General features: G+C 44.0%; 1 protein-coding gene across 1 annotated transcript in view; it reads right to left on the bottom strand.

Annotated features, from left to right (window-relative positions):
• Nucleotides 1–27,625, bottom strand: part of FNDC1 (fibronectin type III domain containing 1) — a 77,173-nt gene that overhangs the window by 27,469 nt on the left and 22,079 nt on the right. Inside the window, exons 2-11 of the mRNA XM_054822386.1 lie at nt 19,751–19,960; nt 17,946–18,044; nt 16,081–16,195; nt 14,733–14,920; nt 13,996–14,103; nt 10,460–10,648; nt 7,344–9,719; nt 5,460–5,581; nt 3,490–3,601; nt 2,176–2,544 (exon numbers count right to left, since the gene is read on the bottom strand). Of these exons, the coding sequence (XP_054678361.1) occupies nt 2,176–2,544; nt 3,490–3,601; nt 5,460–5,581; nt 7,344–9,719; nt 10,460–10,648; nt 13,996–14,103; nt 14,733–14,920; nt 16,081–16,195; nt 17,946–18,044; nt 19,751–19,960 (3,888 nt within the window). The remainder of the gene's footprint in view (nt 1–2,175; nt 2,545–3,489; nt 3,602–5,459; nt 5,582–7,343; nt 9,720–10,459; nt 10,649–13,995; nt 14,104–14,732; nt 14,921–16,080; nt 16,196–17,945; nt 18,045–19,750; nt 19,961–27,625) is intronic.

Raw genomic sequence — 27,625 nt, 5'->3', positions numbered from 1 at the left:
CACAACTCTGCTAAAAATAATACTGCAAAGCTTTTTGTTGTTCAGCTTCTGGAGCTAGCCAGATTTAATTCTATCAAGGCTTTAGCTTTCCTAACCTGATCCCTGGCTGCTTGGACAATTTCTCTGTACTCCTTCCCAGGCTACCTGTGCTTGCTTCCACCCTCTGTAGGCCTCCTTTTTGTGTTTGAGTTTGTCCAAGAGCTTCTTGTTCATCCATGCAGGCCTCTGGGCATTTTTGCCTGACTTCCTCTCTGTTGAGATGCATCGCTCCTGAGCTTGGAGGAGGTGACCCTTGAATATTAGCCACCTGTCTTGGGCCCCCCTTCCTTCCAGGGCTTTGTCCCATGGTACTCTACCAAGCAGATCCCTGAAGAGGCCAAAGTCTGCTCTCCTGAAGTCCAGGGTAGGGAGCTTGCTGTGTGCCGTCCTCAGTGCCCTGAGGATCTTGAACTCCACCATTTCATGGTCACTGCATCCAAGGCTGCCCCTGAGCTTCACATTCCCCACCAGCCCCTCCTTGTTGGTGAGAACAAAGTCTAGCATAGCACCTCTCCTCGTCGGCTCCTCTATCACTTGGAGAAGGAAGTTATCATCAATGGATTCCAGGAACCTCCTGGATTGCTTATGCTCTGCTGTACTGTCCCTCCAACAGATATCAGGGTGGTTGAGGTGCCCCATGAGGACCAGGGCTTGTGAACGTGAGGCTGCTTCTATCTGTCTATAGAGGACCTCATCCGCTCGGTCTTCCTGGTCAGGTGGCCTGTAGCAGACCCCCACTATAGTGTCACCTGTCCCTGGCCTCCCTTTAATCCTGACCCTTAAGCTCTCAGCCAGCTCCTCATCCATCCCCAGGCAGAGCTCCATGCACTCCAGCTGGGGAGAAACACCTGGGCACTCCTGCAGCCTGAGGTCTGCACTGTAGCCTCTCCCTTCAGCAGCTCTGTCTGGGTGGGGCAGATGGTGCAGATCCCCCAGCCGGAGCTGCAGCCTTTGCTCTCAGATGAGTGCCCACCATTCTACCTCAAAGGTCTGGTAGGATGGGTGCCCTTGGCCTGTCACAGAACGGTGCTGGTTGCTGGGTTATGTGTACTTCAAGTCTCCCACTCGGCAGTGGAATGCTCCTCCTTCGAATAGGCGCCCTCCCTGCACACCCTCCTGTGCCAACCACCATGCCAAGTGCCGCACCAACTGCCGCGCCATGCCCTGGCTGACGTGCCATGCCCTGTTTGCCCGCTCTGGCCGCAGCGTTCCTGGTGTCTGGCGCTCCCTGGGGCTGCCTTGTGTAGGTGTGGGGAGGCCGCCATGGCTCTGGCAATGCCCAGGCCGCGTCAGCGCCTCTCGTGAGAGCTGCCAGCTCCTGGCGGGTCTCTTTCCTGGCCTCAGGAAACCCCTGTGCTCCGGAGCAGCTCCTTTCGGTGACTGACACGGTTGGAACAACTGACATGGTAGGAACAGGCTCAACACCCATAGACTCAAGTGCATTTATATTTGTTTACTTTGGATTTCAGTTTGGCACTGCAGCCTAAGCTTGTATAACTGCAATAGGGAAATAATGACATGTACCGACACTGTTTTATATTTTCAGATGAGAAAGAAATTAGTCTACAACTCTCAGCTTTATCTGTGCAGAGCCAGAGTTGTCGTTCCCCAGCTTCAACCATGCTGTGCTACATTCTTGCTAGACAATCTCTATCTCTGAGGGCTGGCAAGAGAACAAGAATCTCATTTTGCAAAAGCCGATCCCCCAGACTTTTCAGAATTTATTGTGAGAAATGAACACAAAACAGACAAAATGTATAGTGCCTTCAGGCCCTTCCCTGGCCTGAATTGGAGGAGGACTTCATTATAGGTGAGTGCTTTGACCACAAAACTACTGCCTATACTTATGCTCATGTGCATGAATATATGTGACAAGACTTGGATCCCACACAAAGTGAGATTTTTGCCAAACTCAGCATATTTCCATGAAAAACTTCAGCTTTGGGGAAAGTTGACATTTTCCAATCAAAAACCATTTAATGCCCAAACCCTTCTTCAGCTGCTCTAATCTCAGCTCCTACCTTATCACATTGACAAAAAGCTTCAGAGGCAGATTCTTTCCTGTTTTACATTTGTGCAGCTGCTCTGTACAAACAGCACAACCAAAGAAGTTCAAACAGCACAAAAGGAAGTTACCTTCTGCATTGCACTCTGGCAGGCCATCAAACCCCAACAGCAAGTTGCCCTCATCGTCATATTGTCCATAGGTGCCTGGAGGACAGGTTGGGGGTGGTTTCTCAGTGGGTGGTTCAGTGGTGGTCGGTTCAGGAGTGGTGGTGGTAGTTGTAGCAACAGTTGTTGTAGTGGTTGTGGTAGTTGTTGGGGGCATTGTTGTAGTAGTAGTTGAGGGAGTGGTTGTTTTCTTAATCATTTCAAGACCAATCAGAGGTTTTCCTCCAAGGCTTATTATTGGTTTATCTTGTGCACTTGCTACAGGTTTACTAAATCTGCCATGTCCAAACAAAGGTAATCCATCAGGACTCACCATTGGAGCACCCTTTTCATCTGGTAGAGGAGAACAAAACCAAAAAATCTCACCATTAATCCATTTCAGGCTGATAGCATGGTATTTATCAACAGTAGATACCACAAGAGAACTGAGAGCGTGATTACAGCTTCCTGTAACTAAGCAGACAAAGAAGGTTGTTAACTAGGAAAAAGCCATGGCTAAGGAAGCTGCAAAATGGTTCAGAAAAACCTCAGATAAACTACAGTGGTGTTTACTTTTATCAGTTTTTTGATAAACACTTCTTCGGAAGACTGCAAGGAGGTTTCACTTTAGAATCACAATGTGTCAGTCTTGTAACTGTTGATGAAAGGTATGATGAATCCATATTCTGCTCCCTAACGTCAAACATGTGCAAGGAAAAACTGGGATGAGCTGGCGAGATGCTGTCACTGCAGATAAACTTTTGTGCCAAATTCCAGATACTGCAAATATTCATGGTAACCAGTTTGACAGCAGGCACTGAATTTGGATTCAAGAGATCTATACAGGTGCACTGATATGCAAACAGCAGTGTTTTCACAGATCACACACAGGGGTTTTTTTACTATTTGTGCTCAGTTTCAGAAGAAAAAATAAAATTATCACATACAAATGGCTGATACAGTGCTAGCGGTGGGAAATAACTATTTCTATGTATACAAAGATATAAACAAGCATCGATCCTTATCCTGGCTCAGTTCTGCAGTCCTTTCTAATGCTGATACAAGTGAGATGGACTTGGGTGATTCTTGCTGGCTTGTACTCTGGAGCTTCACAGGATGCCTCAAAGCCTCCCCAGGTCCTGCAATGTGCTGACTGCCTGATGGAGACTTGAGGTACAAGCAACTCCAAATGGCTTGCATGGGACCTGAGGATGCCTGAAGCATTCAACAACTCAAAGACTTGTACCATGCGCACAAAAACTGCAGATTTTTTTCTGTAAGAAGGAAGCTGTCACTTACCAACAATTGTACGTCCATCCCCTCCTAATTTCACTCGGAGAGGGTTGCCTTGGGAATCTTGGAGGTATTTTCCTTCAACATTTAACACTAGCCCTCGGTCAAGATCTACAATCTAAAAGCAATAGAGGGACTCAAGTTTAGCTAACACAAGAGGAGGTGAAATGATATTTCACAGCAACAGAAATCCTTAGGAATTTCAGATGCTAAATGTGATGTTCAGGAATAGCTACAACATCCACAGACTTTTAAAAGTGAGTCACTAATTGTATAGTAATCACTGAAAACTCACTGCTGAAGAAAGCAAATCCCCAGGAGCTGGGCTCCAAAGTTGCACAGCAACCATATTCATATTGCATACTGTAGCTTTCGTGTGCAAAGGAGCAAATGCCTCAACTTTCCTGGGCTGCGCAACTCCTAAGATGGATTCCTGTAATACTGATTTCAGTATGACCCCAAGTCCTTTAGAAGACGGGATTTAAAAGTATGTCTACTAATGAAAAAAAAAGGGAAAATTAGTTAATTTAGATCGAAATGGCAGTGAGAACAAAGTAGCTAATATTTTAATTGGGGTAGGAGACTGAAGAAAAGCCTCTGTCTCATAAAGCAAATCTGTCTGAGAGCTCAGATTGATTGCAAGAGGTAACTGCAGTTAAAAATCCAGTCCTCATTGCTATTTAAATCCAAAATAGCTGAATTGCATGCTGGTTTAACCAGAGGTAACAGACACTGAGCCACAGAACACAAAAATGCAAAAGGTGTTAAGAAAGGTGGGAGAAAACTGGGAAGAGGACGTGAGCAGCAGTTCCAGGTTGGCCAGACAGACTTACATTTGGTGCTGGGGAAAAGACTGTAGCAGGAGGGGCAGTCGATCATGAGATCAGTCTCTGAATGAGATGTTGACATAGATCTTGCTTTACAAGCAAAGCAGCTTTACAAGCTTGCAGCAAATCCCTCCTCTCATGGGCTAGAAAGAGATGGTCCACAGCCTCCCAAGGACCTTTCTAGCCCACTTTCTGGAGTCTATTTAAAGGGCTTTGGGCATGCTTTTCAAAATGTCTCCCTTGAATGTGACATAGAATCATAGAATGGTTTGGGTTGGAAGGGACCTGAAAGATCATCTAGTTCCAAGCCCCTTGCCATGGCAACTTCTCTGGGCATACATACCTGAAGCATCTTTTTATGTTCCTCTAATGCAAACAGTAAGATTGAAGTGGCCATAAAATAAATGTCCTTATGTGTCACGCTGCGTGTGAGCAGCTCTACTGATGCCAGGGAAGCTGGTCGCAGTCTCCTCCTGCTCAGTGTTTGGGCAAACACAGAGGAAACACCAGTTTCTTCCCTGCATTCATTGGTTATAAACTTGCTGGAAAGGATTTTAAAATACAAATTCTGGGCTTGTAGGCACCTACCGGGGCTTTCCTATCAATGGCATCTGAGCTCTTCTGAAAATACCCCTGGAAACATGTCTGTATGAATGGGAAAATGCTTAAAGATACCTACATATGTGCATTTAAAGCATCGTGACACTTATGGAGTGACTTTACATTTCAATACCCTTGCGCATGAGCTTCTCCCTGCAGTGTGAGTCTGGGAGAAGCATTGCTGAACACATCGTTCATGGCAGCTATCCTGGGCAGTCACCACTCATGCTGCACAGAAGACAAGCTCTGAGTCACTGGAGAATGTAAGCCCCACTGATTGTGACAAAAAATGTTTCACTAAATCTATAGGAGTAATACTGTAGTTGAAAATTCAAGCCATCAGGCTTTAAAATAGACATTTAAAGTGTTCAAATAATGAAATGCAGAATTTGTCATTAGATTTCAATGGAACAGTGGAAACTAGATCGCTAAGTATAACTGCACTTTACAGCTTCATTGACTGAGGGCACTGTTCTCTCTTTTCTTCATGAAAATGTAAATACAATAAAAGGCCAAAGCATCTTGAATTTGGAGAGAAGGTCACCCTACCCACTTTGTTCCTTGAGGGCCATTGATTACTCTCTGTCCACTTGGCTTTCCAGTATTACCAGGTAGTATTTTTCCATTTCCATTTCCATTTTTCGTTGTAAGATTAGGTCTGCCATTGTAACCTGAAACAGAGAAGAAAACACACTGTTCTGAAGAAAGCTGTGCATACTACAAACCATATTTTAAAATGCAAAGAAATGCATTTTCTGACTGATCTGGATATAAACGAGAGCAGAAGGAGCCCTCACCACACTCGGCAAATCAGGCATTTTATTTCTGCTTGGAGCAACTGTCGTGACAATGTCAGGTCCCTGCAGCTGAAACAAGCACCTGAAATGGTTTCTTCTGAAGAGGTTAAACAGTCATGGTTTGTTTCTACCATGTTTATTTGGTCTCTTTATTCCCTCTTCGTTTTTTAAGAAAGCAGGGCAACATTTCTAGGTAGCACTACAGCCATTAAAATGTTTGTGATCTTCGTAAACATTTGAGGAGTAGGGTGAGGAAAGAAACCATTATTAAACACAGCCACTTGTTTAATCCTATCTTTATACAAAGCTGTAGCAACAAACTGAAATGAGAGGGGATGGGAAGTACCTCTTTTTTTTTTTTTTTTAACATGTAAAAGGAAGGACTCTCCTCTAGAAGAAAAATCACCCCTACCCAGAAGCACACTCAGCTCAGAAGTGGAGAAGCAGTGGCACTGAGCTGCAGGCACTCCAGCAATTTTCACATCCTAGCTCAGACACTTGTCTCCAGAAAAACATATATGAAAATATATACATATATTAACTGAAAAAAAATATATATTAACTGAACACTCCTTGCCTATTAACTTCCCGATTGCATGGTTAGCAGTAAGCTGGTATACAACCTCCATAGAGAAATCTGGTATTCTTTCATGCCATGCATCCATGGTATTATTTAAGGTCCCTTCCCATCTTAAAGCTCCGCAAGCTGGTGGACCTCTACACAACACCGAGTCTGACTAAAGCACAGCAAATACAATAGCCCAGCTGCATGCTCCTTACTGTATAACTGTGAGGCCACATTAAACAAAACATTGTTATCTACATATAGCATAGAAGGTATTTACTAAAACACTCAGGTCACTCAATACTATTTTGGATGTCCATGCATTGGAGGAAGAAAAACCATTTCTATCTAGCAAAATCACTGAGACTGTCTGGGATTCTCCATAGGTGGCATGGGGAATCAGCAGGTGACACACCTTGACATGTACTGGACCCACTGTTCTGCTACCTAGGGTCAGCAGATATTCTACCAGAAAGCAAGCTTCTAATATTTAGGGTAAATCACAGCCAGGTATTAGAGGACCTGACTGTGATGTGAGCAGTCCTCAACAGGAATGTGCAACCCTAAGCTGTCACTTAGAAAAAAGGAAAGTGGCTTAAAAATTAATTAAAGAAAACATAGAATGCAAGGACAGCATGAGGAAACACCTTACTGCCAAGGTGTGGGCAAGGTAGCACTATATAACCTACAAAAGCCTTTTAGTAATCCATATGATGAAGAGCAATATATCTCAGAGGTTGTCATATTCTGAGTACAAATGTACTTTCAGTGAGAATTAAGTGAAGTCATTGCTCAATAAGGAACATATTTTTCCAATTTAGTACCTAACTCTGTCATTTCTTCTGTGGATCACAGGATCCTGTGCAGATCAGACAATGAGACCAAAGGTCTGGGGCACCACATTACACCAATTAGGCAATGTCCTCAAGAACCGGGCTCCCTGAGAACCACCAAAATAAAAAGTAATACATTATACTAAATAACTGAACCTGCATTATGACGGAGGACTTTTCATCCAACTGCTGATCTTAGGAAAAACACATTTCAGTGAGATTACTACCACAAAGATACCTTGTCTATAAGGAGGTCTAACAAATTGCCGTTGGGAAGGGCTCCGTAGCCTGGAGTTCAATAGTCGCTGTCGAGGGGACAAAGTAGAAGAAGAAACTGTTGGAGAAACAGTGTGTGTGGTGGTAGATGCAGAAGAACGTGGCCAGACAAAGCTTGGTTTAGATGAGGTATGCTTGTTAGAGGACTGAGTAATCCGTGATGCTATGGCAGAGCTTCCTGGTGATTCGAGTGAAGATATTTTTAATGTTGGAGTTTTTTCCTTCTCTTCCTCTTCAGAGCTTACTTTGTGAGGTAGAAGAGTGTCCATAGATTTCCTTTTATTGCTCATAGTGTCATCATATGTGTTTTTGTTACCTCTAGAAACAGAAGGGGACCATTTTGCTGCCAAAGATGAGGGTTTATCTTCCACTTCTTTCTGATCATATTCGCTGTAATAATCACCCTCTTCATTAGAAACTGACTGACGAGATTTAGATGAAGGGGAGGAAGGAACTTTTTGAGGAGGTTCAGCTTTGGACATTTTTGAGGGCAACAAACCATATTTTTTCTCTGTTTGGGACACTGTTCTTGTAGCAACCATTGAGCGATTAGGTAATGAAGGACGAGCTTGTCTTGAAGAAGTAGATGACCACTTTGGATTATACTGGTTGTCTTTTGCTGTATCACTGGCAGAACTGGAGTCTGGCTGAGTAAGTTTTGGTTTGTAGGAAGGTACCTGAGAACCTGGCTGCTGTTGCTTTGATAGAGATGGACTTGAGCTTCCCTGAGAGAAAGATGTATGCAGTCTCCTAGAAGAGGACACATCTTTAGGAAACACAGAGCGGCTGCTTGCTCTGTGACTGCCTTCTGTTACATCCTCATCATCATCTTCCTGTAATTCTTCATTACTCTGGGATGAGACATGAGATGGGAGACGCCGGCCCCTTGAATGCAGTAAGGAAGGATTGGTTTGTGCCCTCTGCAGAGGGTCTGAGCGGGAGGTCTTCTCCAATGGAAGATGAGAGGAGGATGTCTTTTTAGGCAAAGATACACTTGGTTTTGATCGAGCGAGGGTTTCTTTTACCTCTCGACTGTTCTCCTCTTCAGGCTTATGTTTAGAAAGAGAAGACTGCAAAAGAGAATGCTTTTCTGGAGCAGCTGCTCGACTTTGTTGTTCTTCTGAGTCAGAGTGGGGTGACTTTTCACTGTGTGTCTCTCTCACATGAGAATCAGAATCTACGTGAGGATTTCTTCTCTTGGAATAGATTGCTGAAGAAGACTGCCTTGAAGAGGGTAAAGAAGGAAATAAGGGGTTTGCATCTTGTGAGTCCTCCCTATAATTCTTATCAATATCCTTTCCATCAGATTTGGCACTGGTGGAGGAGCGAGACTGAGGTGAAGAGTGACCAGAAACAGCAGACCTCGAGGAGACTGCCACTGCAGCTGATTTTGAATCCTTCCACGTGCGAGAACTAGAGCCTGAGGGAAGCCTTGCTTGCTGTGACCTAGAACTGGGCTGTCCTGCTCTGTCCTCTGCTTCTTCACTGTCAAACTCATTATGGCTATCATGAGCATGGGAATCTGCTGATTTGGAAGAGGATTGATGCGAGTGACCTAGAGAGCCAGACCTACTGGGATGACTTGGGACAACCTCATGAGAGATAGCAGACTGCCGATTTGATGGCAAAACGAGGCGACTAGGCTCTGAAGTTTTAGAAGACACCTTCATCAGCATGGGGTGTGGCTTTCCTTCCACATTACCTGCAAGATCATTACTTTTGGCAGGCAGAGGATGGGAAGAGGTTTTAGAAGGCACATTAGTGTTGCTTTGCCTCAGTTGCTTTGTTTCATTATCTGTGTATTTAGGAACAGACGAGGCAGAAGAGTGTTGTGCTGACGATGGTAACAGTGCCAGTGGCTCATGTTTCTCTGTGCTTGTCTGCTGTGACACCTCTGATGTCTGAGTTTGAACAGAGGTCCTTCCTGAGGCAAGGACAGGGTGGACTGGTCGACTAGGGGACAAAGGTCTTATGATCCTCCTCTGATCCTGGGCTTTTGGTGGCATCATTGGAGTTTCTTGGGAGGAATCACGATCGTCTGTCACTTCGGTGGATTGGAGATCAGGTTCCGGCTCACCTGTCTTTCTAGAAGGTAACTGAGATTTACTTAGGACCCCTCCTCGAGTCAATATTTTATTCTTATATTCAGAAAGAAGACTCTTTTTATCACTAACATTAGGTGAACGAACAGATGACTGCTTAGAGGAAAGCGACGGCTGGACTTTTGAAGAAACAGAGGAAGTTTGAGAAGGAGATGAGCCAGCATTCCCAGGTTTTTTAGCCTCTGAATTATCTTGAATATTTGGTTTTTGCTGAGCAACTGAATCCTCATGAGCAGCTGGAGGGGAAAAAAAGTGTTTATTCAAAACTATAGAAGAAAAGAAAAAAATCGTTTATTCATAATAAGAGAAGAAGCACAAAAAAACTGACTAAGAGAAGAAACCAGCCAGATAGCAAGAACAAGACAACTTACGAGAATGTGAGACTAATTCTGTATTAACCGGCCTATGTGGAACTATTGTAACTTGGGTAAAACTAAGAGCAATTAAAATCAAACATCTAAAAGCAGGGACTGCAACATCATATCAGTGTAATCAAATCTTCAGCAGAGCTTAGTCATGTTGATGACATGGTGCTGCATTATCCCGTCTGAGGCTGTGGCCCACATTCTTAGTTAACTGAGCAAATCTTCTGTCCCCACAACAGCATCTTTTTGGCAAGAAGCAACACGAGGAGTAGTACCTGAGTACATCAGTCTAGCTGACTTTCAAGAGCAGCAGTTGTCAGGAATAGTGCAACCAAAGACCCAAAGGATTGTATTCTTTGGCCTTTGGATAACAAGAGCACACAGTGTTTTCATGCAGGAAACAGAGTACGGTACGCATTTATTTAAAATGTTAAAATGTCCATAAAATGTCCTTTTACATGCTGCAGTAACAGAAATAGTATTAAGGAAGTAAAATCCCATGGGTTAGATGAAGCACAGAGGAAGCTAAGAAAAGTTGGTAAGAACGAACATAACTGGGACCAAGGCAAGAATGGGCAGACTACGCAATCGGTGCAAGGCTTGGTGCTCACCTGCTGGGATGGCGACACTGAAGGCTTTAGACTGAGGACCTGGTCCCCTCCTGTTTGCTGCACGAATTTTGAAAATATAGCGCTCCCCGGCCTGCAGACCATCTATTATGGCTGATGTTGTAGCTCCAGAGTAGGTGATGGACTTTGCTCCAAATGGCTTGAGAGCCGGGGCGTATGAAAGAATGTATTCTGAAATGATTTGGCAGACGGTTGGAAGGAGGAAACTGAAAACAGTCCTGTTTCCAGCGGACAGACTGTATGGGTAGGATGAATTAGAACGTGCATTACTAAAATTAATACACTAGCAATGCACGCCGAGTCAACAGCTGGAGTATAAGGACATGAGAGAGATATATATACATATATATGTAGGTAAGTTGAATATTTGTTCATCTTAACAGACAAAATCAAATCACATCAATGTCCTAATTATTAAGGCAGAACATGTTAGCTATACCTTTGTAAAAATACATAAGCAACAATGCCCATCAGAGTGAAGAGTCACCAACAGGAGCCAGATGACAGCTGTGCATTCCAGAGAAGGTGTGGGGGACATGAGAAAGTTACAGCACCAACTACTGCACCAGGAGACCTTTTTTTGTTTCTAGACGCTGACTAATTACGGGGAAAAAATGAGTCCTCTGAAAAAATTAACTGCCCTAAATCAGAAATAACAGAGGATATCTACAAAGAGGAAACACACTGGAGGCAGAAAACATGTATGAACATTGCCGGGAAAATACACACAGTCCTACTACTTGTGGAAATCTAGTCTGAAAGACTGTGCAAATGTTAGGTAGTGCAGATTGCTAAAATCAGAATACCCATGCTGTTACAGCTGATGGACCACAAGCAGATTTTATACTTCCCAAGAAAAAGAGAAATTTTGAGCTTACTGATTAGCTACCAAGATAATTTCAATCAACAATGCATGATCCAGAGAATATTCCTCCAAAACATAACTTGCTTACAATGGTGGACAACACACAATTGCATTGCTGACTGTAGCTATGTCCACAGCAAATAAGAACATTAAAAAAATTTCTTTCCCACAGAAATTATGTGAAAGAAAAACAAAATGCTGTAGTCACATAATTATCATTCAAGACATCAGTATTAAAATCAGGTGACATTATTCATTACTATTAATTATTTATCCTACATTTCCAATAGAGCCTTGACACAGCTATAATTGCACTGTACTTTAAGACCCTAGTCATGCAAAAGCAGGTCTGCCAGTCCACTGTGGCGAAACTCTACCAGCTCCAAAGCTTATATACTCATTCCTCAGCAGTGCTGGAGCCTGAGGAGCATACCCATGAAAACACCAAAGGACTTACTTTAATCTTGGAAACAATATTACTGCAGTCACATATAAGTGTTTCCAGCTGAGTCTTTGCTTAGAAGGGTTTTAGCTGTAATCTACAGGCCAGTAGGTAAAATTCATGCCTGCATGATTGATGTTCTTATTCAGAAAAGATACTTCTACCAGGAAATAACAGCACTGCATATTGCCAAATGGTAGCAATAGCACGCCTGTCCAACAAAATCAAAATCTGACACAATGTGCTTAACTATAGCCAGGGCCAAACGCCACTGCAGAGAGAGCAAAGCAAGGTCTTGTTGCCACTTAAGCAACTCACCCTTCTCTCACCTTTCAGTTTAGGATTACTGTGGTACCTGTGTTCTGTATTAGCTTTCTGTATTGAGAGAAATTTCACCCCTGTAGGAATAATTGTAGGCATGAAGAGGAGTCTTCCCATTACACTCCCAGGGAGTGTAGGTAAGATCTCAGCCATGTGCAAGCCTCCTTTTTTCAATCCTCTGTAAGAGGCACGGGTATCGGACCAAAACTGGATTTTGAAAATAAATTCCAAGGGCTGCCAGTTTTCTCTCTCTACACAAAGAAACAAAATAACACTTGAGGAGTCACAGTGCCATGATGGGAAAACTCTAGAACATAACAACACCTTTTAAAACAGGAAACTTAATGTTTTTCTGAAAACAAGCCCATATTCATTGTGTTAAGAAATAAGCCATGTATAGGTCATCAAAATCAAGGAAAAAAAGTCATCAATATTTTATATGCAAATGCATTTAATGCTCAGTTGAAAAAAAAATCAAGGTCTTAGAAGGCATAGTAAGCTTTGGATTTGGTTTTTTGGGTTTTTTTGGTTTGGTTTGGTTTGGTTTTAAGATGCACAGGAGTTGCTTTAATTGCAGAAGCGCTGGTGTAACTTCTGGTAACTCTCAAATGGCTACTGGAGCCATTACTTAAAGTAATTACCCATTACTTTAATACATGGTATAAATATATAAAAGGACAGAGTTGAAAAACAAAAGCACCAAAAGACAAAATATCCTGATTACTATGTGCTGTCAAAACAACAATAAAGTGCTAATCCAGTGGTTTCATTTAGCCAGTATAAGTATTATTTTTGTCATTTATTTAGTTTAAAAATAAGACCTCTCCTGTAATACTTCATACTCAAGAAAAGCAATGATATATTAGACACATATAAGTGTTCAGCCCTTGAATATCAGGTATTTTTAAAATGATTGTCTTGGATGAATCATCTAAAGATCAGCAGACGAAAATGGTCAAAAGGCTACAGACTGCTCAAAATTAGGAGCAGATTTGAAATTTAAGATAATGTCCCTGCATGACCCTACTTTAAGAAATAATAATTCTTGGATACAATTGCAGCTCCATTGAAGCAATTGGCAAGACTCCTACTGACTTCAAAGAGGAAGGAATTCCACCACTGCCCTGAAGAACACTTAAAGTAGGTCTTGTATGCAGACACGGTACACTTCCCTCCAGGCCAAAGGTTTTTTAAATCCTGAGATGCTACAGTGCTGATAAGGCACCTCCAGAAACTGGTGTAACTCGAGAACACAATCCCATCAACCACCAGAGAACAGGAGTGGCTAAAAAATCAGCCTGTTCATTTTCAGAGGAAAAAAGGAAAAAAAAAATATCCCAGAAAGCTTTTTTTCTTTTAAATCCTATGCAAGTAAATAGCCACTGACAAATTACCTTTATGACCATGTACAATAATGCTATAGTACCCAAGGTTTATGCATGTTATCTGTTGAAATCACTATTTGCACTTGCGTCTTAAGCTGAGGCTTTCCTTCCACGATAAACTAGAAATAAAACACAACATAAACCCACTCACTTTCTTGGCAACTACCCAACTTCTCCTTCTTCGCCTAACTGTTACAAATCCTTTGGGAAACTTCCTTCTTGAGCTTCATTTCAACCTGCTTAATAATGGAAGAAGAGATGAGCGTGCACACGTGACACCTCGGGAAGCTCTGTGACATCCCAGGCACACGGTGACGATGGCTTCCCAGCAGCAGTGTGGAGACGCTGGGCTGGAAACAAGAAAATCTTTCTTGGGTATAAACTATTAACAAATGAAAAAATCCTGGCACCGTCAACAGTTCCAGCTTGTTGTGGAGCGGCAGACTGGCTTCAAGAAGACCAGCTCCTTGTAGGGGTTAAAAACTGACAGTGATGACTTACTTACCTTTGACTTTCCCTTCACTCTCTGGGAGAGCATCCCAGGATGCTGCTACAGAGGTTGGTTTCCCCTTTAGTGGCCATACGTCCAAATTTTCAGGTGCGCTGGCAGGAGCTGTGAAACAGAAGAGGCAAGTAAGAAAAGGTGGCATACACAGCATACACCTTTTGCTCCTTCTCACAGCAGAAATTCTTATACGGCCATTTCAAAGGTAAATGTGAAGAGCGCACATGGCTCAGGGCCATGTGTGCCTGTATTACATCTTTGTATCAGACTCCCCTTGTGAAATTTTATTCCATACTCTTAGGAACAGGCTGTCTGCACAAGACTGCTACTGTGGCTTAGCTGGAACAACATGGTGTTTTGGTTGTTATGGACCACTTCCCTGTACCAAAGGGGCCCCACAGCTTCTCCGTGGTGGAGGGAGGATTTAAATTTGCTGTCCACAGAATGGGACAGCAGCCAAGCTGCTCCTCCCAAAGGAATGGGCACATCCAGCTGCAGGGGTCCAAGGTGCTGACCCATCCCCCAGAAACACCCAAACCATCTCCCCCTGTTCTCCTGGTGCCACAAGAGCAGCCCTGGTGTGCAGGGACATAGGCAGCAGCACCGAGGCTTTTCCCATGTTCCCAATCCTCTGCTGCCCCAGGCAACCACTTATTCTGGCTTTCCCTCAAGTCAGCCCTACTTCACAGCTCATACTGTAAGACTTGTGTTACCCCAAGGACCTTCTGAACACATACCCGCCTCCGGGGTCCGTTGGTAAACAGACACACTCCATTTGCCTTCCTTTTCTCCCTCCAAGATTTGGACGGCAAATTCATACATGGTGTCTGGCAGCAGATTCTCCACCAGCGCCCGCCGGTTGGACACCTGCTTGTAATCCCACCTTGCCGATTCCCCCTTTTCCCGATAGCGAACGCTGTATTGCCTGGGATCAGAAACACACAAAAATAAGAATTCACATGTCGAAACCTAGCGTTAGCAGGACCGGAGAGGGACGGGGCTGCTTTCCCATCAGCTAGCCTGCTGGAGCTTACTGGGGAACCTACCAAAATGCAAACAGCAAAGTACCACCACCACCACCACCAGCCAGCATCTTTTCAGCAAACATTTGTGCCTTCCTCTAATGGAGTCTGATTGCTTTCACCCCAAGGGACGGACTGCTCTTTCCAGCCTCTTACTCAAAACACCCTCTGCCCCAGGGGAAGCTGTAGGGCTTCCCAAACCAAGCCAGGTGTCCCAGGGGCTCCCCGCCACCATCTCGCTGCCCCATGGCCATGAGCATGGCTGGACATCTGGGAGCCCCTCAGTCCCAGAGCAGCACTGGTGGCTTGGTTCCCACGTGTCTGCCCAGATAATTGCTTCCACAAGGAAACTGAGAACATCTGAAATTTCCACTTTTTCTACTGTGCCCCTTGGGGTGTTTCAGCATTGGGTTGCACAGCCCTTCGCTGTTCCCAGGCTGAGCAACACAATTCAGAGCTTTCAGACCTTTGGCAGTTTCCAGCCCATTTCTCTGTTTACTTTGGTCTCCAACTGCTGCAATATACTGCTGTGAGCCAAGCTCTCCCACTCACAAGAGCTCCCAACCTGCTCAGCCTCAGCTGCACAGGGTTTCTGGAGAGTCAGCAAATGCAGGGGGCACTTTCTCATTGCAGTGATGCTTCCTTCACCCACTGTGTGATCCTTCTTTCCCCAGGGGAAAATTGCCATAGGGATTTGCTGACCATTGTGATATACCACCATTTGAACAGCAAAATATCCCCAGTTGATCCTGATGACATTCCAGAAGGGCTCTAAACCCCTGTAGTCCAGCACTTACACAGACCTCTAAACGCTAGAGACCAGGGTGCAGGGAGACAAGGAGGGTACATCACCCCACATCCACCCACATCAGGTTTCTAACAGCTTCTCTGAAGCATCCCCTATCAGCCATTGTCATAGGTAGGGATATACAAATTCCTATGCCTTAAGCTAAATTATTCTCATAATCAACTGTAATTAAATAAATGCAAAATCAATCAGTAATGCTTTGGCAGCAGTTCACCTTCAGTAGGCATTCAGAAAAGAAAACACAAGGCTAACTACCTATTCGCTGCAACCTTCTGTTTTTCATACAGTGGGTCTGTCCAGGCAACGAGCACAGACTGAGAGGACATAACTCGAACAGTTATGTCTTGTGCCACCTCCACCTCTTCCTCCTCTGAAATGGCAAAACAAAATAGCATATCAATAACAACATCAGAGTTGTCATAAAAACCAGTAACTGCCTTCAGCTGACCTTATAGTATGTACACAGCACAGATGAAAAACAAATACAGCGGTAGTGGAAAACCAAGTACTGATGGTACCCCATGGAAACATAATTTCTTCTGTTAGTTGTCTGCTTAAACGACCAGATTACTATTCTACAGTCTGGCAAACTCACTGCTAGAGCTCCCTGGAGAGCAGAAACTTTGCCTTATGAAAAATTTTTAGATTTTAAAATTTGATTTCTATTTTGAAGGGCAATAAAAGCAGGGACCATCAAAAATTCTTCACAAGGGAGAATTCCTCCATATTTTACATTTTTGAGTGCTTCAAACAGGTTGTTTGAATTCAGCTTTTCATTTTTTCTGGTATATAAGGCAAAAATAAAAAAAAATGAAAGAAAAAATTATTGAAGTGGGCTGCTTTGACATATCAGAATATCTTTTGCAAATAATTTACAAAACTTTGTGAAACTAATTTTATTTTTTTAAGGTTTTTAATTTTGATGAAGCTCCTTTTTCTATCTGTCCATCAGACTTTTTCCAGTCTAGTCTACCTACTGCTGCATGAAAGACTTATTACTCTATCAGTGTCACAGCAACTACTTCCAGGTCTCCCAGAGGCACAGAATGCACAAGATGCAACCTTCCAGCCCGAGTTTTACAGAAGAGTAACACTGGAAAACTATTGATGTCTCAGAAAAGGAAAAGGGCCAGTAAACTCTGGAGTATGATTTCATTCTCTAGGGACCTTACTCATGTATGACTGAAGTCCGGGGAAAGATTGCCCTTCTCTTCAGTGAGTGGCACATTACCCTGAAACCCAGCACTGCCCACACAGAAGGTAGGCAGCAGGGAAGCACTTCTTTCAATCAGGTTTTTAATGCAAAGGGTTCTCAGACAACTCCAGGTTTTCCAAGCCAAACAGCTACTACACAAGAGTAGTGCGCTGAGAGGGCCCATCTACTGCTCAGATGTGGCTTACAGGACTTATTCACAAAGTTTTGCAATGGGAGCACCTGAAGAAAGTGAGCATGAGAAATGGATTGCATCACCTCCCCAGAAAAGGTGTGAGGTGGGATTTCAATACACTATGGTTGTCAGTTCTGACAAAGGTGTTCACCACCACCATCAAAATATCTGAAACATTCTGCAGCCCCCACAGTATTCTCTTTGCAATGCGAGGGGGTGAGAAAGTGGCGCTGGCATGGAGATGACTCAGAATCTCGCTCATCCTTTTTTAAACCTGGCAGCTGTATGTAATGCCTTCTTTTCAAAAGAAAGTGAAAACTTTTGCTGACCAGGTTTAGGCTTCTGGAAATCAACCCTTCAGAAAAGGGGGTGGAGATCTGACAAGAAGGCATACTGTTGTGAAGGTCCTGGCTTTGATTTTATCAAGTCTTCTCACACAGTTATTGTAGTGCATAACATTTGCCAATAGCTAGAGAGGAGATTAAAAAAAAATCCCAAAACCAACAAAAACTTCAACAACAGAAACCCAATCAATCATGTTGCACAGTTGTATCATTTTATTAATCCTGCTTGAATTACAGAAGCAATTGGAGACATCCATTGAGCTCTTTAACACACAGAGAAAAACCTAGCAGCTCCAGTACTAAAAGACTTGCAGTCTAAAAATCACAAAGCTATCTCATTGCATTCAAATGTCTCCATGAACTGGCAGCAGATGTGAAAGAAACATACCTGTGACTTTTCTTTTAGTTAAAGATGACCTATAGACAGGTTGGCTCCGTCCTTGGGAGCTCCTTGATGGCAGTGAAACCACATGAACGGACTCAGAGGCTGTACATGCAGGGAAAAAACAGAGGTTTTCCTGTAAACATTTTCATTAAAAAAAATTTTTAGTCTTTTCAGGCAGAACTCTGTTTTATTCTTTTCTGAGATACAAAAGGAGAAGCTTACTTGAAAGTTAATTTACTTAGAGTCACAGCATTTATGTCAGAGAGTTCAATATGCATGCAGTAAGAACAGTAAAATTGGTATTTTAGAAGCAGGAAAGCAAATTACTAACATGAAAAGACCATTACAAGAGTCCTATATTTTAGGATTGACTTCTCCTGATAATTTGATTATTTAAACAACATTTGTTCTCCCTCTTTAAAAAACCCCATAGTATAAAAGTAATGAAAACAAGAAGTAGATACTCCAAACCATGTTACACAGTATTTCTCATCAAGATTACGTTCGTTACTGAACTCCCACTAAGTTTGTGACAAGATTTCCATTGACTTCTGTACTGCCTGGACAGACTCTCAACCTGCAGAGCAGCGGTACGTGCTGGGCATCAAACAAACAAGAGTGTCTCCCACATGTACATGTCTCAACCCTAGTACAGATGCCAGGCTGTCTCCTCCGCAAGCAGTGCATAGGAAGATGAAAAAATGAATATTAGAAAAGGGTTGAGAAATAAGTATGAAATTTCTGTTAGGAAAAGGGGGAATAACTGATAAAGGTGACTGAAGAATTCCCTCCCTCTGGTGAAATGGAGATAAAGATGTGCGCTTAATACAAAACCCACAAAGCAGAAGGGGAAATAGACATTTACATTGCAAAGCCAGGAATTCTGGAAGCCACGTGTGATTTTGCAATCATCGCCCATTTTGTAAGCCAAGACCAGACTATCTGTGGGACGGGCTTCCAGGCTACAGGAGAGATTTTGAGAGAAAGAAGCCTAACCTTGAGCAAACACACCCAAACAGCACAGGATCAAAGTAAGGCTCCTGAGTGCAGACCTAGCGCCCGCTTGGGCAAGACGAGCTCCGGCAGCAGGACAGAGACAGGTCAGCCACGACACAGGCAAGTGACGCAAATAGCGCAAGGGGAAAAGCTCGGCCTCTGGGGAAATTAAACTGTTGCAAACCCCATTGCTACTGTGAGATGGGAAATCAAGGGCAGATGATCTAGGGCATGAGTGCAAACCATCACAGCACAGCAGGGCAGGGAGCACGGAAGAGGCCAACCTGACTGTCTCAGGAGCCCTTAGTGACCAGGACCTCATGAAGGAACTGGAGTGAACACAGACACATGAGTGTAACACTCCAGCACAGAGCCCATGAAAAAGCTTTAGTGGGAAGTGTGGATACATTTAATTAAACCATTAATTTTTTCTCCACTGGCCTGAAATAACATAGGGAAACAAAGTGTAAGAAGAGGACAAGAAACAATGGATTTTATAGCTGTCCCACCGCATTCAAGGAGAATCTGAGCTATGGCTCTTCTCCCCAGCCCTTCCCTATGCTATTAATATGAATAACTTGCACGTGGTGTCTCTTTAACACAGCATCTATTTCTACTACAGTTTCTACCCTGGTCATTGTATTTGTCTGTTAAGAACATGTTACGGAATGCAATTATAGGGAGCATTTTCATTTATAGGAAGAAGTAATGTTGATGGCTACAAGAACATGTAATTTGTGATCACCTAGGAGCCACAGGGGATTACAGAAGTGTGCTAGCTCAGCTAGATGCTATCAGGAAATCTGACTCACCTAGTTTTCTTGATTCCTGGTTTTGTCGCTCTTGCAGCAGCGGAGCATAGCTCATCCTTCGGCTGCTCTCTCCATACCCACGGAGGTAACCTTGGGATCTGCTGCGTGGACCCCTGAAGCTTGCTCCATAAGGTGGCTTCCACCGAAAAGATAACTTGCCATCTGGAGACTGGGCACGCACTCTCAGAGGTCTGTTTGGCATGTCCTTCTCTTAAAAAAATAAGCAAACACACAGAAAACCCATCACAGTTATCATGAAGCACGTGACATGTACAGCAGCCTACATATGTCTGTTGCAAGCACATCTATTAAATAACATCAGCATAAAGGACATAATTTTATAGTTTTTTAATTTTGCTATAAAACCCAATTGCAGTAACACCAAGTTTTCCAAGCAGGATGTGCAATACTCAATAGCGTCTTTTCCCAGGCTCTTCAGACAGACTGGTGCAAGACACTGAAAGTGAAAACATATCGTAATTCAAGGACTCCTGCCAGAAACTGGGGATGTCTTGTAGCTTTCCTGTTTAATCTTTTCCTTTTTTATTTTTTTTAAATCCCCTTTCTCTAGTTCAGGCACACCAGTATATTATTTTTCTGGCAAGTGCTAAAGGTCCATGTAAAATGAAGCACAGAACTGTTTCACTATTTTTAAACTTTCTTGTAGAAAGCAATCCACATTAAAAGCAGGTTCTCTTCTCCTAAACCCACCACTAATGGTTCTGCTCTCTGAGCGCCTCATATTTAACAGGTCTGTTCTGTACGGGCTTCAATTCTTGACTCCCCAAACTCCCATTATACGATCCCTTAAGCATCCAGCACTGTAACAGGTACTTTTACATTCGCTGGCAAGTTGGCAGTGTTCTTTTAAGAAGTGACACTGATGCAAAGATTACTCAAGCAACCAGTTTAGTTGCTCTGAACAGCATCTCCAGTCTTTGTGGCATTCTCCATTGCATATGACCTGCACCACGCTACTGCGCAGGCTGCAAGCAGAGCAGACAGCAGGAAGAAAGGTGCTGGCAGCACCAGACAGGACTGAGATCTCCCACAGCTGTAGCGTTTTTTGCCTCTTATCTTTTACATTTCGCACTCAAAGCAGGTCTCAGTCTCTTCTAGCAATGCCATTCCACCAAGCACAAGGTTGCGTGAACCTACCAGAACAGAGGTTACACGCTGTATTCAAACCTTCTCACTCGCTGGCTAAGCCAGTCATTGCAATCCCAGCAATGTCAAAAGGACAAAAGACTGGGACAGCAACAGCTTCCAGACACCTGGAGAGACAACGAGACACAATGCACCAAAGGACCCTCTGTCAGAGCAGTAGTGAGATCCGCTTTCCAGCACCAGTTCAGGAGCTCATATTTGTTCATCACAGCACTTAAACATGTACTGTAATGTATGTACTGATGTCTGTATGTCCCTATACACACCAAAAGCAGCCCCTTTTCTGGTATTTCTGCTCAGTGAAACTTTCTATAACCAAACTGCTCACTGGTCTTGATCTGCTGACAAGGTTGTATTTTCTTACACATTCCCAACAAATGTTCTTCTATTAAATTACCCTTTGGAAAGGATCATAGTGAGTCTCAAAGCAGTCTGCAGAGCTTCTCTTGAAATCCCTCTGAGAAATGTAAGATTTCAGTGCTGATGAGGTGTATAACATATGCAGAGAACCGCACACTCCCAGAGAACTCTGCTTTTCTACTGAAACACTGGGCAGCAGCTCAGCATGGTAAACTTTGCCTTTTTATTTTTCCTACAGACAGACAGATCATCAGTTTGAACACACAGACTTCAGCAGCTTCTTTGTTCTGGCTGCTCCTCACCACCCCAGAAAAACAAAGCAGCTATAAACCCAGATTAATCAGCCAATTAAGCTGGTTTTACAGACACTTTGTGTTGCCAGAGCAGTGTATACTAGCTGGATCACAGCAGTGGATCTGGTCCTAAGTGTTTAACAAACAATAAATGCTTTTTGCTATAAAATAAATATGGTTGCTTTCATAAGTCTCCCTGACCACTTTTCAAGGAATGTTCTAAGTTACGCAGTCTATTAAAAAAACCCACCTGCTCCCACACGGTTTATTTTTCTTGCTCTCCTGAGCAGTTGCTCAACACAGATTTCAAAAGTCCATTAATCACTGATAATATAGGCACATAGCCTTGATTCACAGCACGACCATGGAGAAAGAGTGTAAAATTCAAGTTGGAAGGGACCCCTGGTGGTCTCTTCTCAACCTTCTGCTCAAAGACAAACCTTCTCCAACACTGTGTGAGGCCAGCCCTGGCTTTCCCTAGCTCAGTCTTCAAATCCTCCCAGGATGGAGATGGCACAGCCTCCCTGTGCACCTGCTCCAGTGCTGCACCAGCTGCCTAGGGTGAAAGCTTTTATAATAGAATCGTAGAATCGTTTAGGTTGGAAAAGACCTTTAAGATCACCAAGTCCAACAGTAAACCTAACACTCTTAAGTCAACCACTAAGCCATATCCCTAAGTGCCACATCTGCACATCTTTTAAATACCTCCAGGGATGGTGACTCAACCACTTCCCTGGGCAGCATGTTCCAACACTTCATAATCTTTTCGGTGAGGAATTTTTCCTAATATCCAATCTAAACCTCCCCTGACACAACTCGAGGCCATTCCCTCTTGTCCTATCGCTTGTTACTTGGGAGAAGAGACCAACACCCACCTGGCTACAACCTCCTTTCAGGTAGTTGCAGAGAGCGATAAGGTCTCCCCTCAGCCTCCTTTTCTCCAGGCTGAACAACCCCAGTTCCCTCAACTGCTCCTCACAAGACTTGCTCTCTAGACCCTTCACCAGCTTTGTTGCCCTTCTCTGGACACGCTCCAGCACCTCAATGTCTTTCTTGCAGTGAGGGGCCCAAAACTGAACACAGTACTCGAGGTGCGGCCTCACCAGTGCCAAGTACAGGGGGACAATCACTTCCCTAGTCCTGCTGGCCACACTATTTCTGATACATTATCCTAATGTCCAACCCAAACCTCCCAAACACAACTTGTGGCTGCTGCCCAGCATTATAGCATTACATGCAGCCGGGCACCACGAAGAAGTGGCTTCCTTGCAGCTCCCAATCAAGTAGCAGTTGGCTGCCTTGGGATGTTGCCCTATCCTCCTGTTTGTCAAGACTGGGCCAGCCCCACTCCTGCAGCCTCTCCTTGTAGCCTACGAGCTGTAGGTAGCCACCACCTCCCCAGATCTCAATATTTCTCCTGAGCAGCCCAGTCCTGGCCAGAGGGGAGTAACACCTCCCCTCGACCAGCCATGCTCTCCCGGGTGCCTGCAGCTTGCTGGGCTGTGGTGCAAGCACGCCAGTCAGGTGTCCTCTTGGTGGCCCTGTATGCCACGGAGCACTGAAAGCCCGCGGGCCCATGGTGGCTGGGAGGGATGCTTCAGCCCATCAGCTCTGCTCCCCCAGTCAAAGCCACAGCTTCCAACTTGAATTGAAATAGAGTTGTAAGGGACAAAGGATACAAAAGGAACCAGCCCAGCCAGAGAGCCATATGGAAAGTATTCAATCTAAAACAAATGTGGCTTTAGGCAAAGAGAAGTTTAGCGACCCTAATGCTGAATGCAGGGGATCAGCTGAGATTTTAAACCCAGAGCTTTCTAAGGCTTCGATTGCTTTCCTCATGGTGGCACCACACTTTACTGCCCATTGTTCCCATTTCACAAGTTAGCTCTAGTTTCTATTTATCTTCCCTTGTCACAGCTTGACCGGCAGAAATCTGAAGGCATCCAGGATGGAGCTATCAGGGAATGGTTTAAATGGCTTTGCTGGTAACTGCTGATCCATCAAATCCAGTATTTTTGTGTGAAGTCTGTGCCAGACTTGACAAGAAAGGGATTTCTCATTAAGAACAAAGAGCAGCAGCAGGAGTTTGCCCACCCCACTGTAGCCCACAGCCTGGGAGCCATCAGCGTGGTCTGGGATATGGCTGAAGGCCCTGACCTCAGCTACATGGAGGAAGAAGGTGAAGCAGGGCTCACACCACCTCATACGAGCACCTGCGGGGCTGCTGTCCTGCCGGGCTCAGCCATGCTGTAGGGTCAGCGCTCCCCACTCAGGATGTTTCCCACTCCTCAAGTGCCCCACGGGACAGCAAGTGACTGCATCCTGCTGTCACAGCCCCTGCACCTGAGCACTCTCCTGCCCGGTCTCCTTCTCTCATCTTGGCTCCAGGAAATAACCTGGATTTCCACAGGGAGGATAACCCTGGGACTGTGGAGGTTGAGCAACAAGAAGAGCTTACGGTGTCCTAAGGACCAGAGTTTGCTCCTGCTGGCCAGGCTCATTCATGTTTAAAAAAAAAAAAAAAAAACAAAAAAACAACAAACCCCCAGACCCCCATTGTCCTAAACAAGTTGCACTCATCAAGGAAGGGGTTGGAGGAGAGAAGAAATAAATTCCATGCAACATTTAAGTCATTCAATTCCCAAAGTAGCCCCTGCCTGTGGGGACACTGAACTCCCCATGAACAATAGTCTTGAACAGCTCACAGCTAACAAAAAAAGAATTAGATGATGCTGTCACCACAGGTCAAGCACTGTGAGGACACATCCCATCACATTCCTGCATCACTAGGATCCCATTCACTGCACATCTAGGTGCTGGATGTGAACCTGGAGATGGCAAGATCTGAACCTGCTCAAGAGACTATACAGTGATTTATTTATTTATTTATTTATTTATTTATTGCCATGCTGGGCTAAAGAAAGCAAAACTTCTTGAAAAATGAAGGCATGATTTCAATCCTAGACCAAGGGAGACAAGAATAGGTCCAAGAAAAGGGGCATGGAGAGGAGGAGTTGAAACAGGGGAGATCAAAGTTATTGAAAGAACTGCTATAATATTAAAGGTGATGCGGAAATAGGAACAGACATGGAAATCTGATGCCGACAGGGAAGAAACATAGTGATGAAACTGAGAAAAGGCTGAGTGAAGTAGTATGGGTGGACATGAGGGAAGAACTAGATAGAACTGTAGCCACTGGATGCTGGGCTTCATCCACCTTCATCAGAACCTTGCACAAATCCCCCAGCCTCCTCCAAACAGATTAATGTGACAATAAAAATTGACTCACTGAAGCACAAATATCCACTAGGTATACAACAAGTACACCAATCTCTGCAACAGTGGTGCGGAGATCTGTAAATAAAACCTCGTGCTCCCAAAGGGAGAAAAGACACACCAGGTTATATCTGGGAGTTTGCACTCCTAGTGATGCAGGAAGTGGTAGATTTACCAATAGGAGGACAAAGCACAAACAGAAACCCCAATATCTTGCTCACTACCTGACATAACACATCCCCACATCACAGGATGGATACGTTGCACTGCTGCTCAATCTCAGCATCAATACCACAGCTCCATCCAGGCCAGCTGAGTCCAACCCAGATAAATGGGCATCCAGAAATGGCTCAGGATACCGATCACTTTTAGGGCCCCTGAGCACTGGGGAACACTTCCCCCGCTTCCCTGGGCTGCAGTCTGACCCTGCCAGGCATCTCTCCCTACCTTTTGCAATGGTCTAATCTTGGGCAGGTTGCCTGAATCCTCAGCAGAAGATGGCTCTTACAGCTCCCAAGACAAGATTTTAGATCAGCATGAAAGCTGCACAGCTGACAGCTACTACAGTGCCTGTGGGTTCTCCTATCAGAGACAGTTGATACGACCTGTATGAAAGCGTACAGGACTGCAGCTGTCTGGTCCCCATTTAACACCTACTCTGACACACCAGGAACTCAACTGGATTTCAGCAAACTCTGGATGAGGTCCCAATGAAATGCAATGAAAAAGTTAAGTCTTCAGATGCATTCACTCTCAACTCCTTTTTTTTTTTTACTAAGTTTTGGGAACAGCTACCAAGTGCTTGATTGAACTGAAGGTTGATTCTTCCCCATCTCCCCACTATTTGTCCCTGTAAATATCACCAAGGTTTGTGGGGTTTTTTTCACTTTTGGTTCCAAAACTGATTTAACAGTTTTCTGGACCTCCATTCTGGCCAAACTAAATCAACAGGTAAACATCTTCAGACCTCATCTAAAGAGCTACCTGCAACTAAAATAAAAGCAAATCCTTTTCTATGTTCTGGAAAATGAGAAAGAGTCACTCCCTTGTCCTCTCTTCAGTGTAGAAATCCAACATTACCTACAGCTGCAAGAATTTGTGTATACTATCTTGGCTCCAAAAATGCAGGGCTGATTAAACCTTCAGTATTGACTTTCCACAGCTGAAACATCCACTAGTATTGCCAAAGTTTCTGTGCGTGTCAGGACTGCGGGAGAACATTTTACAAATGATGTAAGCCCAGAGCATGAGGTCTAACCTGAGGGTGAAACATCCTCTAAACAACCACACAAGGAGGCAGCTTGCATTTGCCAAATCAGATTCTTCAGAGGGCCTCATCAAATTACCTAGCAAAGGAAAACAGAAAATAGCTCCAGAAGAAAAGGGAAGTACAACCCCTAGTAATCAACCTATAACCGTAGGGAAAAATATCCCAAGCAAGTCAAACCTATTAAGATATAAGTGCAAAAAAGTAGTTGAAATATGACGTCACAAAAAATCAGGCACTTCAATTCACCACCACAAGCCTAGGTACAAAAAGTTTGCTTTTGCCTTCCCTAGTCAGCAAAAACTTTTCTGTATTTTCCTTCTGTGTGCCATTACTTCAGGACTGGAAAACTGGACCTATAAAATGCTTTCTGCTGCAGAGAGGACACATATTTGGCACAGTCAGTAGACAGCATTCATATAGTCTATAAACATCTACCCACCTCTCTTTTTAATTCAGCCAGAAGTTTGGGAGGCTAAGCACAGCCACCCAGCCGCGGGCAAAGCAACAGCTTGAAGAGAAAAGTTGTAGCTGCTTAGAGATAATGAACTCATCAGAAAGTGATCAGCTGCCTTCATTAGAAAAAGCCAAAAATGCCAGCTGGCAAATGAAATCCTGTCATCCGCAACTTCACCAAAAATCGTTATAGTCTACACTGCAACAGCAAACTGGTGGGATCTTTTGCTTATTTTGTTTTTCTGGGTTTTTTTGGTTTTTATTTTTATTTTAAAAATTAAGTTCTAAGCATCAAATGAGTCTGACTGACTCTGTACCCAGGATTTGAGACTACTCGTGCTTTACCAGACAAAACACTATGGAAGAGTAAATAAAATGTACCAAACTTCTCAGCTCATTCTCCCTCCTCAAAGAGTAGATCCCTGTATTAAGAAGTCCTTAACTGCTCCCAAAGCACAACCAATTGTCCTCTGAGGCAATAACCTTGCACCAATGCCAATCTGCAAGAGCAATCCAGTTTCAGAGCTGAGCAACTCAGCTTACAAACACCCTGCAGCATCCCTCCCAAAACCCACCACCAGGGCTAGAAAAGTACCTGAGCCAGCTGTGGTTCCTAGATCTCTGGGCTATTTCTTTGGGATATAACACTCCTGTATACCATACACTCTTGTAAGTGTCCGAGCCCTACCACCATGAAGATATCAGCTGTACTTGTAGCAAAAAATGATAGATAGTGAATAAGTAACAGAAAAAAAGAGGCACTACATTTTGATTCTTCAGCTGGCAACTCTAAAATTAATTCCATTTCTGAGGTAAGACCCTTTGTAAAACGTCCATAGTCCTAAAACCTATCGCATTGACCTCTCCTAAATGCAACTGCTTGAGTGGTGATGCTCAAGTTCATAGCACATGTGGCAAACACATCCTAGGGCACGTCTACAATTGCCCTTGTTTGGCAACTTGTGAAACCAAGACAGGCATCTGCCCAGGGGTGCAGAAAGACTGAGGGACACCGGCCCCACAGAAGACACCAGGGAAGCCCAGGGGAAAGCCCTG

Source organism: Grus americana, chromosome 3, assembly GCF_028858705.1.
Source record: "Grus americana isolate bGruAme1 chromosome 3, bGruAme1.mat, whole genome shotgun sequence".
Taxonomy (NCBI): Eukaryota; Metazoa; Chordata; class Aves; order Gruiformes; family Gruidae; genus Grus; species Grus americana.
The sequence above is the reverse complement of the archived record's forward strand: the minus strand, read 5'-3'. Positions and strand labels throughout refer to the sequence as shown.